Source organism: Olea europaea, chromosome 10 (assembly GCF_002742605.1).
Source record: "Olea europaea var. sylvestris chromosome 10, O_europaea_v1, whole genome shotgun sequence".
NCBI classification, from domain to species: Eukaryota; Viridiplantae; Streptophyta; class Magnoliopsida; order Lamiales; family Oleaceae; genus Olea; species Olea europaea.
Window position 1 is genome coordinate 34,321,178 of NC_036246.1, and position 19,504 is coordinate 34,340,681.

Consider the following 19,504-nt stretch of genomic DNA (forward strand, 5'->3'; position numbering starts at 1 on the left):
TATAAAAAATAAAAAGGGAAGAAAATGGTTAAACACTGTTCATTTGGTATAATTTTTGGTGTAATGATTGAAGATGAATTTTAGTTTGGTACAAAATTTAGTACAGGGTTGGAGATGGCCTGAGGACTAATAACACTATAAAGTAAAAACTCAACCTTGTTTGGAGTAGCTAAAAATCAAATTTCCATAAATTTTAATGAAATTTTATAAAATATGTAATTGAAAAGTTGTGAATCATATAAATTATATAGTCAAAAAAAAATTTATTGATTTTGACTTAAATTTTTTTATAAAATTTTAATCCACACCAAATATGGACTCAATTTCAAACTTTTTCTCTCTTTAAATTGCCTCTTTCACCTTGTTACAGGATCTTAACATATAAAAAAATTAGTACAAATAGGTCCCCAACTTATTTAACAAACAAATTATGTTCTATTTTTTACTTTGAAACGGCAATGATTATTTCACAGTAAAAAAATAAAACTAATGTTATTAGTTACTTAAATGCCAAAGATAAAAAATAAGACACGGATAAATATATTAATATTATCTCCTATAGTTAAAGTAATTCGAACATATAAAATAAAATACAAAAGAATATAAGTATTTGATTAGTCACATTAGTGTGTCGTCGGTCAATGTATTTTTCACTACTTTTTTTTTATTGGCTATTGTACTCTTCATGAATTTTTTTATTTTATTTATTATTTTTTGACTAGCCACAGAATTTTGATGACATCAAATATTCCTTGGATCAAAATGTATATCTTGGACATCCAAAAAGCAACCAATAGCATATAGGTTTTGTGCTGAAGCATAATATCAAATCACATGACTTCAACATTAGACTAGAAAGGCATCTTCCACTCCTTTGTGACCACGAAATGCTCTAACATGTCTCAAAATTTTAAGTTTCATGTTCACACTAAGCACATCGAGATTGATTATCATATCATTCAGGAAAAAATCACCACTGGCTCTCTTCACCTACAATATTTATTGCCTCGAGAGTTGTTCAAGTAGTTTCTTTAAAAGTGTTTGGTGGGGATTAAAATTATATTTTTTCGTAGATTGTGTTAGAAGTTTTTAAAATGTATTGTTGAAAAGTTGTGGAAACCATTGAAGATGTTGTTAATATTGATTGTTTAATTTTGACTTATTTTAATCCGGAAAAAAAAAACTCTTTATAAGCTTAGAGTGTATTAATGCCAAGCTTGAAGAAAGGGTAATAAGATTTCCCACATTCAGAGCACAGTCAAGAAAGGACAAGCAAATGACACTGGATGTTTTAATTTCTTAAAACTTCAATTCTGGGTTGTAAACTTGCCAGTAATTTGAAAAGATAAAAGAAACACGCCCAACTTTCCATGAGAGGGAATTTAATCCCATCTTCCACCGCCTCAAACTTTCAAAAAATGTGAGAAACAACTGAATTTTAACAATAGATTTTGTAGAATCCTTGGCCACCATGTCATCATTGGTCAACACCCATGAGAGTATAAGTCAATTATGGCGTTAAGCGGTTTTTGACAAAAGAACTTAATTCATTAAGAGATACAAGCTCATTGTTTGTTCAATAAACATAGACTTCAATCTTTAATCAAAAACTACAATTTTAATTCTAATTGAGAATCATAAACGCATGATTGAATTGACATAAATTTTCAACCTGTCATAGCTTAAATATCAGTATCATCAGACGCAAGTCTTTTAACATTATGGACTTCATTTTCTTCTATTTCTTTATCCTTAGTCATGTTGTTTTCGATCCTTCTGCACTGTAAAAAATTAACTAGACCTTCAAGAGAAGTATCAAGATCATCAATCTTCAGTAGTTCTTCAGCAACTTCTGCAGGAGTAATTTTCATACTTTCAATTGATTCTTCAATCTCCTCAAAGCGCTCATGGTACCCCTGATTGCCAAGGTAAGTGGAGACTAATAGCTTAAATCCATCTCGTGTGAGATAAGACATATGAATGTGCATGTCCATGCGCCCGGGACGCAGCAAAGCCGGATCTAATTTGTCTTTGTTGTTTGTAGTGACCACGACAATCCGCTCATCCCCACAGCTAGACCACAAACCATCCATGAAGTTTAATAGTCCCGAGAGAGAGAACTACAAGATAAACAGAAAATTCGTTGAGTTTTCCGCATCTCATTGAAAATAAATAATACATTGCATTGCTAAGGGATAAATTCCATATCGGTTAAATATCTTAGTATAGAGTAACACATAAGGGCTTGAACTATTCCTCTTATTAAGGTTATTGACTTTTTAAGATTGAACTTCAATTATTAATATGATTTAAGAGTCCATTAAACTCTACTAAGCAATTTCATCCGATTAAGACCCAAAAAAATGAGCATGTGGATTTCAAGATTGGTTTATTCAAACGAGCCACCATCTCGCTAGAGGAAGTTAAGAGATAAATTCCACATTGATTAAATCCTGAAATATAAACCAACACACATTCAAAGAGGCTTGCAGAAAGCATTTTGAAGCAAGAGATACACCATGATTCACCATCTTAATCTTGCTTTGATTTTAATCCAGCATTCTGTTTGACTAATAACATGGTTTGATTTACTCAAGTTGATGCTCTATTCACAAAGAAAGAAGGGGCGAGGGGGATAAGGGGCTTAACCATTTGTCAATAGAATAAGAATAACTTGGTTTTTTATGTACCTGAGTATGATTATCACGAGGACGTGCCTGTCCAAGTCCATCTACACACATAGGCCCATTTCTATTCGGCAATTCAACACTACAATCCATATCTTCAATCACAAGTATCGATCTATTTGAAGTTCTCAGCAACAATTTTCTGAAATCCGAATCATGTCTTATATTAGTGAGCTCCAAGTCATAAATATCAAACTTGAGGTAATTAGCCATTGCTGCAATCAGGCTGGATTTGCCAGTGCCTGGAGGGCCATACAAATAACTTGGTTTTTTATGTACCTGAGTATGATTATCACGAGGACGTGCCTGTCCAAGTCCATCTACACACATAGGCCCATTTCTATTCGGCAATTCAACACTACAATCCATATCTTCAATCACAAGTATCGATCTATTTGAAGTTCTCAGCAACAATTTTCTGAAATCCGAATCATGTCTTATATTAGTGAGCTCCAAGTCATAAATATCAAACTTGAGGTAATTAGCCATTGCTGCAATCAGGCTGGATTTGCCAGTGCCTGGAGGGCCATACAACAAGTACCCCCTTTTCCAAGCTTTGCCAACTTTCTTGTAAAACTCTTTCCTTTGGAGAAACCTTTCCAAATCAGCAATGACAGCCTTCTTAATCTTTGGATCCATTGCGAGGGTGTCGAAAGTTGAGGGATGTTGGAAGTTAATAGAATCCCACGTAATTGAGGACAAATGACAAGATAAAGTATGCAACTTGACAATCTTTTTTTCAGCTCGAAAGGAGTTGGCTTTTTCAAGCACGAAAGGCACATAAAGGTCGAGTACCTTGTCCTTGTGCTTCTTATGGAAACTCAGCTCAAAGTATTTTTTCTCGGACATGGAAAGATAATGGTTAGTATCCCCATCAATCACACTGGGACTCTTTTTTCTCTCTTCATAAACAAATTTCCATTCAAGCTCTATGCCCTCGAAGATATCTACAACTTTCTGACATTGGGCAAACTTGACACTGAAATCGTTATCCTTGTGGCACTTGCTAATCTTAAGGCGATCGATATTTTCTCTGATCTTTGTGGACAGGTAGATTTCAGCAGCATCATACACTTCATTACCAGACATACCATCCCTTTCTTCAATGATTATAGTGGCGTTGGAGGGTATAGTCCTTAAATAGGACTGAATGAAGGACCAAATATAATTTTGCACTTGTCTGGGAATGACTTGATTCAACATAGTTTGAAGCAGCATAACAAAAGCCGATAATGAGGCATATGCTGCAAAAATCGACGATGGTGAAGGAGAGAAATTCACCACCATTGTTACAAATTTTGAGTTCTTTAGATGAGAGAGAGATTGTAACGTTACTTGGATATAATATAGAGAAGCTTTACATAAAAATATTGGGAGAATGCACGCCTAACGTGAGTTTTTGTCCGAATGCATAGCGTAAAGAAACTAAAGATTCTTGTTCTGCTATATTTTATGGAAATGTACGTGGAAAGATTGCCAACACCTTTTTTTACTACTTTTTCTTTTTGATGCCATTAAACATGAATAAAGAAACCTAAAAATACAAACAATTTTATTTAAAATAGACACCTTAAACAGAAGCACAAGGTATGCTGGTAAATTCTCCACCCTTGGATTTAAAAGAAAAAACGAGGATAAATAAATGCACTTAATATTGACACTTGTCTTATATCACCTATATTCAACCTTTTGAACCTATTTTTAAGAGAATTCTTACTGTTGGAAAAGTAAATGGCCATATGCAGCTGTCCTTTGATGACTCAGTTTGTAATTGGGAAATTACGCAACTACCCTCAGCCATTTTAACCAAAGCAATTCAAGTGAAATTTACAACCATAATGTTAAGGGCATAAATGTAATTAATGCCTTTAATATGTGGAACGCTAATTTCAAACGAAAAATGTGGAAAGAATGGGGCCAAAATTATCAAAGGAACCAACTGGGAAAATGTGCCAAAAAATCAGCAGCAACTGTAATTTTTTTCAATTATACTTGGATGGTTGGACAAAAATGGAACGAGGGGGAATCTTAAGAGGATCTTTAAATAGATAGCTTTTTATCATTGCTAGGGTTCGGAGTGTGACAAATGAAGAAATCAGTTTGATTGTAGAGTGACGGGACAGGCGGGGAGGTTCAATAGAGTACACTGAGTACTTTACAATTTGTTCTACTCCATATTAATCATGCGGACATCATATTTTTACATTGTATCACGTGGAGAAATCAATTTGATTGTAGGGGGAGGGACGGGCGGAAGATTCAATAGCGTACATGTAGCGCCACAAAATTTTTACAGAATAAACTTAATTGTTTTACATACATACATATTAAACTACACACAATTTCATTTGAGTTTGGAGTTAATAATGGCTAATGGGACAGGTGGTCCAACGACAACACGTATCTCATTTGTCTTTAGAAATTGTTGCAATTAAATGTAATGCATGCAAGTCAATTTTTTAAATTGCGTTGGCACTAATATTATCGTTTCACTTGACATCTAAATTAAATTATTATGTTGACTTCAGTGAAAAAAAGGATTCCTTTTTTAATATATGAAGAGAATTGGTCAATTGTCAAGCAGTACTTTTTGTAATCCTTTTAATTTATTTTTGATTAACCATAATTCTTTTAGTAATTTGGGATTGGATTACGTGTTTAATATAAAGTTTAGGGAAATTAGCCGTGTTGATGTCCACCTTATTTGGAAGGTCATTCTCATGTATTTGGTAGGAGAAAATCTTGCCTTGGTGCTAGAATTTTATTCTACTCTACTATAATAATTACATGGTTAATCAAATAATTGTAGAAATTCTTTATTAGACTGCTTCATCCTGTTTGTGCTTGGAACTTTGCATATTGAGGTATTATGACTTTTATCTTTATTATTATTTTATGTTTTCAATCCCCATTATAGTGCATTAAGCAAAGGAAGTCTGGGATTTAATCTTTATATAATGATCCATGTTAGATAATTACACAGACTTCGACAGATTATTATGCATACATAGGTATTCTCATTATTTATTTAAACCTCATTAACACATACTGAATATTTGGATAAAGATTCACTTTTTGCTACTTGGGCCTATTTGTTTATTAATTGTGTCTTCCGGTTAATAGAGATTTGACAAATTATTTCCATAAATATAAATGCATGGCAGTCTTACATGCATTAAATCTTTAATCATGTTTGCTTTTGGTTAATTGAGATTTGACAAATTATTTCTACAAATTTAAATGCATGGCAGTCTTACATGCATTAAATCTTTAATCATGTTTGCTTTTGGTTAATTGAGATTTGACAAATTATTTCTACAAATTTAAATGCATGGCAGTCTTACATGCATTAAATCTTTAATCATGTTTGCTTTTGGTTAATTGAGATTTGACAAATTATTTCTACAAATTTAAATGCATGGCAGTCTTACATGCATGGGGTGTTTGAGCCACATTATTTTGGTAATAATGTATTCTTGAATAATATATTGATGAAAAATCTGTGATTAAAAAAATAAGGAAAAGTTTTTTATTTGTGTTTAATATTATTTTATTGAAGAATGTGGGGTTAAAATAATGTCAAATCACTGTTTAAGAATACATTTTTTTTTTGGAATAATGTGGCTCAAACAGACCCTAAATCTTTAAACCTGTCTGTTTTTCATCGAAACAATTTTTAATAAAATCCAGGATTTCAATTTTAAACTCCTTCCTTGCCTACTTTGATTTTCTACCTCTTACCTTCGAATTTATCCTCCATTAATTCAGATACTAAGAAGCTAGTGTTTTTCTACCAACGACAATTTAAAAACTATAATGCCTATATTGCCCTTGTTTGAGCCCCATTTTTTGGAGTAGAATGAATTTTTGAATAGTGTATTGATGAGAAATGTATTGTTAAAAAATAAGAAAAATTTTTGAATTTACATGTAATATTACTTTATTGAAAAATATGTAATTAAAATAATGTCAAAATACTGTTGAAAATGTATTTTTTCAAAAGAAAGCAAGGACATTGAGTTAGTACCTATTTAAACCAAATGCTTTTCAACAGTAGGACCCACCTTCAATTCCTCACTGATTTTAGGACCTTGATTATTAAGTCCTATTTTATATATAATTAGTTAATTTTCTTCTGCGTCCTTATTAATTCTAAATAGCATTAAATTATAACGACATCAATAGTATAAGAATATTAACTTAGTAGAATAGTGGTATGATTAGGGGTGAGAATTACTTAAGTTTCTAAACAAATGACAATGAATTAGGATTTTAACACGTTGAAGCTGCCACTTGATCAACTTTAAATCCACAAGATACAACAATAGCGAAAAGATTTTGGGAACGTGAATTCCTTACTTTTCTATTATCACTCAAGGTAGGATACTATGTGCAAGTTGTTTCGTCCTCGCAATATTATGATTTTTTTACGTGATTTATTTCGTGAAATGCTAATTGACTTGCGGGTCCCTATGAAATGAAATGAAATGTGAGATCTCCTTCTGGTCTTCTCAAATGTATTAGAGCATTCGATTGATCAGCGATTGCTCTTGACGAAATTATGGTATGGAATGTTATAGATTTTTATCTTAAAAGTTATTATATTGTTTGGACGCATGTATCCTACTGAGTATAAATTACTCACTCCTTCAACTTCAACTTCAACATTTCATGTTAGTGAGGTCGACGTAGATGGTGACTGGGCGGTGCGCGGGCTGCCAAGTAAAATAAAATTTATCTTTTAGAAAATTCTTCAATAATAAAAATTTTAGAGTATTTTGTGTTTCCTTTTTTTTTATTATTTTTATTGAATGTTCTAAACTTTGTTACATTATTTCAATATTTGAGTATTCAATAAATTAAGAGTTTTAAATTTTAGAATTAAATATTTCCGCTTCAAGTATGAGTTATGAAACGATATCGGTGACACCCCAAAATTTAAGTCAATAAAATTTGGGGCGTTACAGTACACTTGGTACTTCAAATTTTGTTCTGCTCTTAAGTTATCATTATTGGAGCAAACTATACCTAATAATGGCCTTTTGCTATATGATTTTAAAAAAAAAAGAAAAAAAAAAGGTTAAACTCCAACCTTAAAGGTCTCCCACCGCCCTGCCCATAGAGTATCGTGAGAGAGGTTAATTGTGGTATGTGCTCCAGCTGGTTAAGAAATAAGAGCTGCCTGTACACTGGTGCCCACAAATGGTCTCAATCCATATTTCAGGAATCGAACCCTCACACTACGGTTACCAGCAAAGTTGAGTATATCTCACCCTTGTCCTTTGCACCATTGGAATATGCCCCCGGCGGCACCTTTTGCTATATGATTGAAACTACTAGAGTCGGTGTATATTGTAATCTAAACAATTGAAAAGGCACGTGCGGAATTGAGGAATTAGGAATAAGACCTTTTTGTGTCCTTCAATAGGACATATTTAACATGTTTCAAAAGACTTATTTGATACATTGATTTAGCCCTTTTTTGAGCACCATTACTGTAAATAAAAAAAAAGGCATTTTGAATAGTGTATTGATGGGAAATGTGTGATTAAAAAAATGAAGAAAAATCATGAATTTACGTATAATATTATTTTGTTGAAGAATGTGTGGTTGAAATGTGGTCAAATCACTATTGAAAAATATATTTTAATAATAAAAATGGGGCTCTAACAAGAGCTTAGTAAAAATATAATCTCATTTCTCTAGTCAATAAGGATTTGGTCATCTATGAAGACATGAAAAGGTTAGGCGTGCTCTCAAGTCTCAACTTATAATATTCTTACCTGAAACATGCTCTATTCAATGTATCCAACATGTCTCAAACATTTCAAATTCCTTCCTTGAGAATTAACAAGCTCGATTTCAATAGGATGGGTAATGTGGAGAGGAGAATTGATCTTGATTATATACCTATTATATAGACTAACCATTGGACTAAGCCCCTATTTGTTTTGGATTTAAAATCTCAATTCAAATTAAATATTAAGGCCCTATTTGAGCCCCATTAATTTGAAATAATGTATTATGAAGTAGTGATTGATGGAGAATGTGTAGTTAAAAAAGGAGGATAAGTTTTTTATTTGCGTGTAATATTATTTTAACGAAGATGTTGTTAAAAATGAGTATTGTAAAAAAAATAATGAGAAAGAATGTAAAGTAAAGAATGACAAACATAGGCTAAATTTTAACCACATATTTTATATGACTCACAACTTTTCAACAACACATTTCAAAAATTTCGATAAAAAAATCTAATTTTAATCTCTCACCAAACGCCCTTTAAGACGAATTCCTCTTCCAATTCTAGATGAAGATCGAGAGAATAACAAGCAAGAAAATAAATATTTCATTGGCCCAACACTCTCTAAAAAGTGAGAAACAAGTGAGTTTTGACAGTAGATTTTTGTAAGAACTTTGACCACCATGTATTCTAGCCGAAATTTTAGTTTTCATTGGCAGGAAAGGAATGTTGTGAACTATATATATTTTTTGCCCATATTTAACTCCTCTACTACGAGAGTGATAATTTTTCGACCTTTCATTCGGTGCACCTCATATTTCCTCACTTGCAAGAATGAAATTTGGGATCCAACAATCCTTCATACCAATCATAATGTACTTCACGATGTTGAAGATAATTTTCTCGATCCCCAAGTTACCATATCTTATGATAGTCTTGAAAAGAGATGTTTTGATGGCTTATTATAATCTCATTCATCTACTATTTTTAGATTTAGTAATATCATAAAATGATGATGGAGATCACTCAGTGTGTGTATGACATGTAGACGTAATTTCCTTATCATATGGAAGAGGGACATTGTAATGAGACAAAACCCTAGGAATAATTTTATATTAACAGATACAAGCAAATTGTTTGTTCATTAAATAGAAACCTTAATCGTTAATCAAGAACTAGAATTTAAAGCTAGCTTGAAAAAGAATTGGAGTGGCACGTAACATGGAGAAATCATATTGATTGTAACAGGGCAGGGTGACCTCATTAGCAGCCACTTGGTGTTTCAAATTTTTTTCCACTCTACAAACATGTTGCGTTTCATCTATTGAAACAATTATATCCTACGATCTTTGTCGTTACATGCATTAAAACTACTATTGATAAAGTGATTGTACCCATAAATTGTAGCTAAACAATTCAAAAAAGCGACAGCACATTTGAGGAATCAAGTATGATACCTTTCAATTTTCATGGTTTTGAGGAGGATATGCATTTCAAAAATATATTTAATCAATGAAAGATAACAAATAAATACCTAATATGCCCATTTCTTTAACTTATTGAAATTTATCCTCATCTATGAAGGGCATTAAAAGGTTAGGCGTGCTAAAGCTAAAAATGGTCAAGTTCGTCCCCATTCAAGTAATTATTAGACCAAGCATTGGAGCATTTTAAAGTATCAACTAATGGACCTTCACAAGGATTCAATCTGCTTTCTTCATAGAGCCAAAAGTATTGTGGGGTTTGATGTTGAACTCCACTTTGTTAGGTGTTGCACAACAGACCAAGGAAAAGCAAGGCCCCCATTATTCGCGGGGACAGACAAATACTAAACGACAATAATAACAAATAAAGCATAATTTCCAATAAATTCAACGTCTATTATATACATTTTTTACTCCATATGATTCTGGTTTCTTGCAAGATACCTACCTGGTAAACAATTGATGAGTCTGATGATTTTGATAATTAAGCCTTTGTTTGAGCCACATTATTAGAATAAAAATGTATTTTTGAATAGTGTATTGATGGGAAATGTGTGGTTAAGAAAAAAGGAAAAAATTTAAATTTACGTGTAATATTATTTTATTGAAGAATGTGTAATTGAAATGATATCAAATCACTATTGAAAAATGTATTTTTTTGAAAAAAATGTGACTCAAACAGGGTCTAAATTGAAAAAACAGTAGAAACATAATGCCAACATAGGTGTACACTAATTTTACAATAATAGCCTATCCAAATCCACCTAAAGAAGACAAAAAGAGAAAAAAAGGGGTGGAAAGAAAAAAATGATAAAGGCTAGGTATACAAGTCTAAACCTACTTCAAATCCTCATCATTCATTGTAAATGATGACTTTTCATTCATTCCAAAAACAGTTGTGCTGGGTGTACAACAATACACCCATACACTCCTCTCACAATGAAGAGGTCCACAAATATAATATTCATGTGGACCTCCTCACATTTTGAAAGGGTTGACACGATAGTATACAAGAAACTTTATTGTTCTAAAAATGCAGAATTATCAACAAAAAGAAAAGGATTTTTCTAGTTGTACATTGGGTTTGACACCCCGGTGTACCGACCCCCTCACAAGAGGGGGGCCCACGCCAAATAAAAAAATCGTGGGCCCCCTCTTGTGAGGGGGTCGGTACACTGGGTGTATATGTAGAAGAACCCAAAAGAAAAAAGCTACCAACACATTGACAGACAGTACTCTCAGTACAATGGTAAAACAATTAAAAAGCCTTAAAGTAGCCATTAGAATAGAAAACTTGCAGCCGCCACCCCCAACTTTTTACCCTTTTGCACTTTTATCCCAACTTTATTTATTGGCACTTTCCGTCCCTACTGATGGAATCCATCTAAGGTATTTCCATTGTGTGCATCAAGAACAATCTGATTAGTCTTGTTTGAGATCAATACAGTCACAGCAAATGCCTTCATGTTAAATTGAATATTTCTAGCTTGTAACTTTGCAAGATGCAGTAGCACTGTTCTGTGTGTGGGTTGGGGGGATCAGTTGTCCTTGATTATATACAAATATTATTTCGCTAGTATACAATAGATAGATAGGAAGATAATTGGATATTTTTTGCTTCCTTGACAGTAAGATAGCAATCCTAAAAGAGAGAAGTTTGCATTATGGAGTGGAGAAAGTGACCTTTCCAAATGCTAGGATAAAGATGACCGAGAGAAAATAAAGAGGAAGTGAACTTAGATATGCATGTTGGGAAATTATTTAATTTATAATGTGGGCCAACATATTTAATTAATTGTGTATAAAGACTATTTTAAAGTTAAGTTCAAAATTAAAGTGATCTAATAAAGAATTAAGTAATTGGGCTTAGAATATCTAAATAAAGTGTGGGCCCTATTATATGTGTAAAGATCGGATTCCTTTAGAATTATATTTCATATTGGATGAAATACATATGGAAACTATATATAGGGCTATGACCCCCAATTCATAAGCAACTTCTCATTCTTTGTATCATCCCATCAACACAAAAATTTGGAGAGAATGCATATTGAAGAAGAAGATCCAAAAATCCACAATCAATAACGTAAAATCTACAATCAAGAATCAAGTTGAAGGAATTCAAGAATCAAGATTATGGATCCAGAAGCAAAACCAAGAACAAAAACCAAAGAATTCAAGGAGGCAAAAATTCAAGATTGAAAGCAAGAAACCAATCAAGAAGGGATTCCAGGTTGATTTTGAAGATTCAAGATCTGAAATTAAGATCCAGTAATAAAAAATCGTTCCCAAAGAATTAAGGTATATTTTGTATTATTAATTTTCTTGGTTATTTGACATGAAGGATCTTAGCAATAAAGTAATTAAGTTTTTATGTTATTAAGATTTGAAGTTTCATAAAATATCAACAATACCTAATGGAAAAAGGTCTCATCTTAATTACAGATTCTGATTTAGAAAGTGGGGTAAGATAATCCTACAGAGGTCGTGTGAATCATTATAAGAGAAAGATTTGATTTGATTTGTTAATATAAAGCACCAAAGGTAGATTTGCTATCTTTTCACCGAAAGCACAAGTGTATGGTATATTGACAAGTAATAATCTTATTATCAATTTCTATTCTAACGACTAAACCTAGCTTCAAATAAAACTAATATTGTTACCAAGCAATAACTTAAGGATTGAATTTAAACTAAGATTGTACTAAAATATATCTAACACAATTAACACAAGGAGACTTTTTGGAAAACTTACGGGATTCGGTAGTTGGGATCTTTGATTTCACTTAACGTCAGTTAATTTTCATTAGTTTCAATATCCTATGGCCTTTTTCTATATATGCTAACAATCAAATTAACCAATTATAACGAATGATCTCTCTCGAGTAAAATTATGTATTATATCTTATTATATTGATGGAAAGAGGTAAAATGAAAAGTTATAACGAAGCAATAAAGTTTGATGAGTCAATCAAGTGAAAGGCAGCCATGAGGGATTAGATGAACTCATTATTATCTAATTAGACATGATAGTTGACAAAGTTACCACGAAGAAAGTTGACTACGTAAAATAAATGGGTATATTGATTAAAAGAAGAACATGATGACAGTAAATGATATAAAGCCAAACTGGTTTTGAAGGAATATCAAAAGAAAGTTATGCTAAGAATTTCTCTCTCGTAATGAAACTAACAACATCTACAGGTAATTGGACTGATGGTATGGAAAGAATTGCACCTAGGGCAATTGGATGCAAAGACGGTCATTTTTTCATGGTGATTTGGACGAAAAAATTACAAGATGCAGCTATAAGTTTTCGAGGTACAAAAACAGGGGAAAATGGTATGTGGACTTTAAAATAGTTTGCATGGTCTTAAATTAGTTTCGAGAGAGTGTTATTAGTAGTTTGACAGTTTTATTAGGAGTAATGGCTTCATAAGGTGCCACATGGATCATTGTTGTTATGTAAGGAATCTTGGTATCTCCTATATTATCTAATGGGTATATGTGATTGCAGGTGCTTGCAAAAATGAAGTGACAAGTTGAAAAATGAGTTATCCAATGAACTTGCAAAGAAGAATTTGGGTGTCATAAAATAAATTCTTGAGATGAGAATTACAAAGGACAGTGTCATCTTGAAACTTTCACAAGAATGGTATGTGAAGAAGGTGTCGAGCAGGTTCATGATAATGTAAAATGAATAAGCACTCCTTTGACTAGTGACTTCAAGCTATCCAATGAGCAGCCACCCTCTACGAAACAAGAGTGGAACTACATAGTTAAGATGCCTTATGCCTGTTTTATTGAATCTTAAGTATGTCATAGTGTGATCGAAGCTAGCAAAGAAATGATATGGTTGTAGTCTTTCTTGGAAGAATTGTGTCACGTTGTATTGTATTATGATGGTCAAAATGTTATTCACTTAGCATAGAATTATATATTTATCTGGTAAGGTAGAAGGCATATATATGTCCGTTATTACTTAATCAGATCGACTTTGGAAGATAAAATTTTGATACTTGAGAAAAGATTCAAGTTAGTCATAATTCAATCGACATGTTAACAAAAAATATTTAGATAGAAAAAGTTGAAATTGTGTGCAACTTCAATTGGACTTTTTTAAAGGATCGGGGAGTTTGCCGCTGTAGATAATTTATTGATGGTGGATTGATCTTTAAGTCGGAGATTGTTAAGCTGTGGAACTTAATCATAGTCGTTGTGCAGAGATAGTACGCGGATCGACCTCTGAGATAAAGTTGTCGTGAGGTTGAAAGGAGGCTTGGGGTGCAAGGATAGCCCAAAATTTCATAAGGACTGTTTAAAATTGTTACACTTATAATTTCGATTTTGTCCTAATTTGTTTTATAAATAGAAAGTTTTCATTAACATTTTACCGTCACCTTCAAAAAGAAAGAGAGAATTGTTAGAGAAGATAGGGTGTACGATTTTTTCTTGTAAAACTTTTTTCATTCTAATGAATTAATATAGTGACAAAAGGGGGCGTAGTCTCGCGTCGAAGAAAACATTATAAATCTGTAATGTTTGTGTGTGTCTATTTGTCATTCTGTCAATTGATTATTGCTGGGGAATATAATTAGAGTTACTAATTCTCAATGGCAGGGTTGAAAACATGATGAGAAAATATCTTTTCTTTTTTCATTTTTTTGTTTATTCTCTTTCTTTTGTTTATTTTATTTAATTATTTTAATTGTTTTAGGTGGAAAACTTAAATTTATGATTTTGTCATTTTTGAAATTGGTCAATTAATGTTAGACATTGGTCAATTAACAATTTTATTGCTGGAAACCATTTAAAGGTCATTTCACAGTATATATTTGAAAATTTTGGGATGTATCACTGTATTAAAGATTTGAAACCGTGATGCACTTTTTTAAAAACCTTGAGACCTCTATTGCAATTTTTTCTGAAGTAAATACTACACCCAATGACGAAAAATTTCGATACCTGCAATACTTGACAAAATTCAGGGCACATAGCAATTTTTAGTAAATTTCAACAAATATCCATTAGTTTCAGCATCAATAAGTTCAAATTAAAATATAGGAACATTATTGGATAATTAGAATCTTTTAGAGTCTCACTAACTACATGGTAGCCAAGAATTTTTCACAGTTCAATTTTATTGACATAGAAAATTGCTATACGACTCTATTAATGTCATATGTGTTTGTGAGTGAACATTTTGCAAAAAAAATAAAAAATAAAAAAAATTGATATTCTTGCTCAGCCATGAACGCAAATGAGATGCTGGTTAACTTCTTCCACAGTAAAAAAGGGGTAGGAAGTAGCAAATTATAATTCTATGCTCAACTCTATTTTTGGACAAGAATCTTTCTTATGTATTCCTTTTACTATATAAATCGATAGAAATATTACAGGCAGTAGCAATTGTTAAATATTTGCCCATCGGGGGAATGACCTTGGAGGGTTTATCGCATGATTTCATTTCTACATACAAGTCGGTTGTTTCGATCTATACATTGGCAGATGGATTCAGCTCTTTCTTTCCTATTCAGTATCTCTATGACCCTGCCTTTCCCATCATCCCCTATATGTGTTCTTCGGCACACTCCACCAATCGAATCTTACAAGCTCAATACTGATGAATGCATCAAGGATATATTAAATGGCAGGCTGGACATTGTATCGGGGCATTATCTTCTTCCTATGATGGTTACCTTATTCTAGAGGCTAAATTTCAAGCCACATTGGATTCTTGCCAGATAACTGAGATTTTAAATATTTGGGTTGAAGTGAACTCAATTGTGGCCGTTCACTGCATCATTATGGGTGGAGGGCCATGGGCAATTTAGGGTACTTTCAAACATATTAGGCACCTCCTCTATTTTGATTATGATACTCTCTCTCACATCCACCGTGAGGGAATCGGGTTGCATATACACTTGTCTCAAAGGGCTGGGACTAGCGTTACTACCAAGAGTATGGGCCATATGACCTTCCTCGATGGGTTATTACACTTGTGAAGATTGATCTATACACTTTTACTACATTTGTTGTTTTGTTGCTTTATGGAGGTCAGATTTATGTCTCCATCTTTTCCTGTATTCTCTCTCTCTCTCTCTCTCTTATGATATATACATGAGAAATCCTAACCCCCATCGACCTTTCTTTATAGAGTTTAAAACTCATTACGAATATGTGGATATCTTTGCTTTAAAAAAAAAAAGTAGGACAAGTAACTTGTCGAATCAACTTCTCCCACAAACAAGCCCAACATAACAAAACTACGTGTGAACTTTCATCAACTTACAAGAGTTGGCTAGAAAGTAAGGGTGCTCAAGTGCCTGCTCGACTTGCTCTACCAACGGTTGAGTTGGTGAGACAAGGCAAGCCCATATTTTGTGAAGTGAGTCATCTCCAGCTCGATTCGTCCAACATTCGAGCTCGAATCGAGTAATATGGTGGATTGGGCATAGCAGAATGATTCTATCCATTTAACACATCTAGTGAATGTGTAAGAGGAAAGGATGTACAAGTATCTCTGCCTAAGAACTTAGCTATGAAGATAGCTTGAAATTCATTGCAAACAAGCACACGACCATCACTTTAGTCATGTTTTAAAAATCGAATTACACTGATCATGACTCTTATTTTCGTGTTCTCTTCCTTCTTTCCACGCTTTTTCTTCTCTCTCTCACTTTTTGGCCGACAATTTTGTTTTCACTGCCTAGACTTTTATATCACATTCCCCTTACCTTGTATACTTTATTACCTTGTTTGTGTGATCCTCTCAATCTCCATTTATTTACCCTTTTTCCCCCCTTTTCCATCAAAGAAATTTGAAGAACATTTGGCTGATTTAATAAATTTTAATATCTTTGGTTAATTTTCATTTATGCACTTAATTGTTATTTTAGATAGGGCCAATTAGGTCTTTTAGGAATTTCTTCCTAAATTTTAATTGGATGGTAATATTGTTAACACAATTTTTATTTGAACATCGCACTTTAATTGCAGTTAAGCTCCTAAATTTTTATTTATTGTAACAATTATTTTCTTAACTCTTTTTCGTTGATTTCTTATCTTCAATCTTCTATTAGTTAGTACATCTTATCTTTGATAATGATTTATACTTAGAAATTTTATTTTCATTATTTGAAATGAGGGAAAAATATTTTTTTCACTTTTTATTTAATTTTTTAAAAAATATAATGAAAAAATAAGTTGTTTTACATCATTTAAATGGATTTTTTTAATATAAAATTGTTATCAAAGGAAAAAATGTGTTAACTGATGAAAAGTTTGAGGATAAAAATCATATGAAAAATTGTTAGAAACGTAAGTACTATAGTTAGCAATAATTAAAAATCTTAATTGCAATTAAAATGTGGTGTATGAAATAAAAATTTTGGTGTGAATATAATTGCATATTTTATGGGACTTTGGACAAATACCCATAAAATCAGGAAAATTTTGAAAAATTAACTTTAATAAAGTAATATTTTAATACACATTACACAAAGTATTAATTACGTTGAATAATACACATCAAAACAAATCCCCAAAACTAATAAGCTTGCTCGACAAATTCAAATTAGAAATCGAAACGTGCTTCTTAACCATTGATCCAAATTTAGAACGAAAATCGATTTCTGCAAGGAAAATTTTCAAATTTCGGTGTTAATTTGATTACAAAATTAATCCGCCACTGCAATTTAAAGCTTTCCAGGTAACATTCTCATTATTATTTTCTCCAATTATTTTTGTTAAAATCTAAGATTATCAGAAAGTATGTTTTTTTATTATTTTTTTTATTTTTTTTGCTGCAAATTATTTATTAGTGCTCGTCGGTTTGAGCTTTTTTTGTTTACGCTGCATACATTGGATTTGAGGTTTTTGTTTGTTTGTGTATTTGCTCTCTTCCAAAATGTTTGGCTCATAAGATGATTCATATGTACAAGGTGTTTGTAATAATTAGAGATGCATGCAAAATGCTCGTGAAAATGTAAATATGAATATGAATTAAAGTTTTGCATTCAAAAGTGACATGTTGTGATACTTATTATAATGAGAAAAAAAATGTTGTTAAAATGTAATATAATCAATCAAAACAATGACAATTGTGAATACTATAATATGGCTACTTTTGTGTTGATATGAATTAAGATTGAGCATTTTCGTATCTGTATTTTTTAGCAAATATCTATAAAATCAATGTCTTTATTTATCATGGTAAAAAATGAGGAAGAGACAACCAATACATAGATTTTAAAATGACCAGAATTGTTTTCCTCATAGGATGCACATACAACAAACTTAAAAGAGATGTATATTGTTGTGTTAGGTAAGAATTAAGGTTCTGCATTAGACAGTAATAAATATATTGTCACTTTTTAATTAAAAGGTAACACAATTTGTGTAATTTGAATTTTTAGGTAGAATATATTGCTAAGGGTAAAATGTGATTATATGAACTTCTTATACTAAATTGTATAATATAGTGTTTTTTTTTTTAAGCATTACACATTTTTTCTTCTCTCAATTGCCGAACCTGATCGACTTCATTCCTTTCATTGGCTTTGCCCTCTCACTATGTTTTGTTCTTCATATATACCATCATTTCAATATAGACATCCGATCAGCTCAATTTTTTAAAACTCTAACCATAGGTCCTTGACTAAGCTTACATTCATTTATTAACAAAGTCACACATCGTATCACTTTTTATCGCATATCGTATATTATAATTAAGTAAAAGCTTTAGCGTATTTTTCTAAATTTTCAAGTTATGAGTGTGATCCATTGTTTGAGCTTTTCAAGGTAAACATTATACTAATAAATAAAAATACAAAGTATGACCTTTTAAGTTAGAAAGTGACATATCATGTGACTTATATACAAAAAAATTAATTATAAGACAGAAAAGTTTAATAGGCTAAAATGACCTTGCTAACTTCCTTGTTTCTATGTCTGAGCAATCACATGCAAAGCAATAGTTATTTTCCCAATTAGGCTGTATTTACAATTTGCCATGTATCATATTTTACAAATTTACATTTTACATAGTGTATTTATTAATTTATATTCAAAAAAACATATATTGTAGGAAAAATAAAAATATTTGCAAATATGACATTATAAATAACCAAAATAAACATGTCAAAATATCCATAATTTAAAATAAAAAGCCACACCCTATTTATTAAACTATGTTACATACCGTTTGTTTAATTAATTTATTATTCTTTAAAAATTAAATACTGGAACTTATTTGAAATTTCTCCAACATTATTAAATGGACAAATGGAAATTTTTAGTTGTCATCATTTAATAAATAAGTTATGTTCCATGAATTTTTTTTAAAAGAAAAATCAAGTAAAATAATATATGGCCTTGTCTATTATTCTGCAACTTAAAATTAACTTATTTATTTTAAGTTGAGGTTATAACTTTATACCATTTTGTAATTTAACAAATTTTCAAGAATTCATACAAATTTTTTCTTTTTGTTTTTGATGTTTTCTCTCTGTCTACAAGAAACTTGAAGAACAGAAGACGAATAACATATTAAGATAAAAAAATATATTTTTTCTGTGATAAAGAAAAATTAA

General features: G+C 31.6%; 1 protein-coding gene and 1 long non-coding RNA gene across 4 annotated transcripts; one reads left to right on the plus strand and one right to left on the minus strand.

The window, feature by feature from the left end:
• Positions 1–1,598: 1,598 nt before the first annotated feature.
• LOC111401950 (AAA-ATPase At3g50940-like) lies at positions 1,599–4,036 on the minus strand. Of its 3 annotated transcripts, none has more exons than XM_023029939.1 (3): positions 3,196–4,036; positions 2,691–2,919; positions 1,599–2,120 (listed from the first exon to the last, which is right to left on the minus strand). In XM_023029939.1, exons 1-3 carry the CDS (start codon positions 3,972–3,974, stop codon positions 1,683–1,685), a joined length of 1,446 nt encoding a protein of 481 aa, XP_022885707.1. In that variant the 5' UTR covers positions 3,975–4,036; the 3' UTR covers positions 1,599–1,682. The 3 variants fall into 3 exon arrangements, with proteins under 3 accessions (XP_022885707.1, XP_022885706.1, XP_022885705.1); XM_023029938.1 differs by having other exon boundaries at positions 2,691–2,929; positions 3,206–4,035; XM_023029937.1 differs by lacking the exon at positions 2,691–2,919 and having other exon boundaries at positions 2,967–4,035.
• A 7,892-nt stretch (positions 4,037–11,928) lies between these two features.
• On the plus strand, positions 11,929–13,455 carry LOC111402739. The gene is made up of 3 exons (XR_002704347.1): positions 11,929–12,212; positions 13,116–13,253; positions 13,429–13,455. It is a non-coding gene; the product is annotated as an uncharacterized LOC111402739 (long non-coding RNA).
• The last annotated feature ends 6,049 nt before the right edge of the window (positions 13,456–19,504 follow it).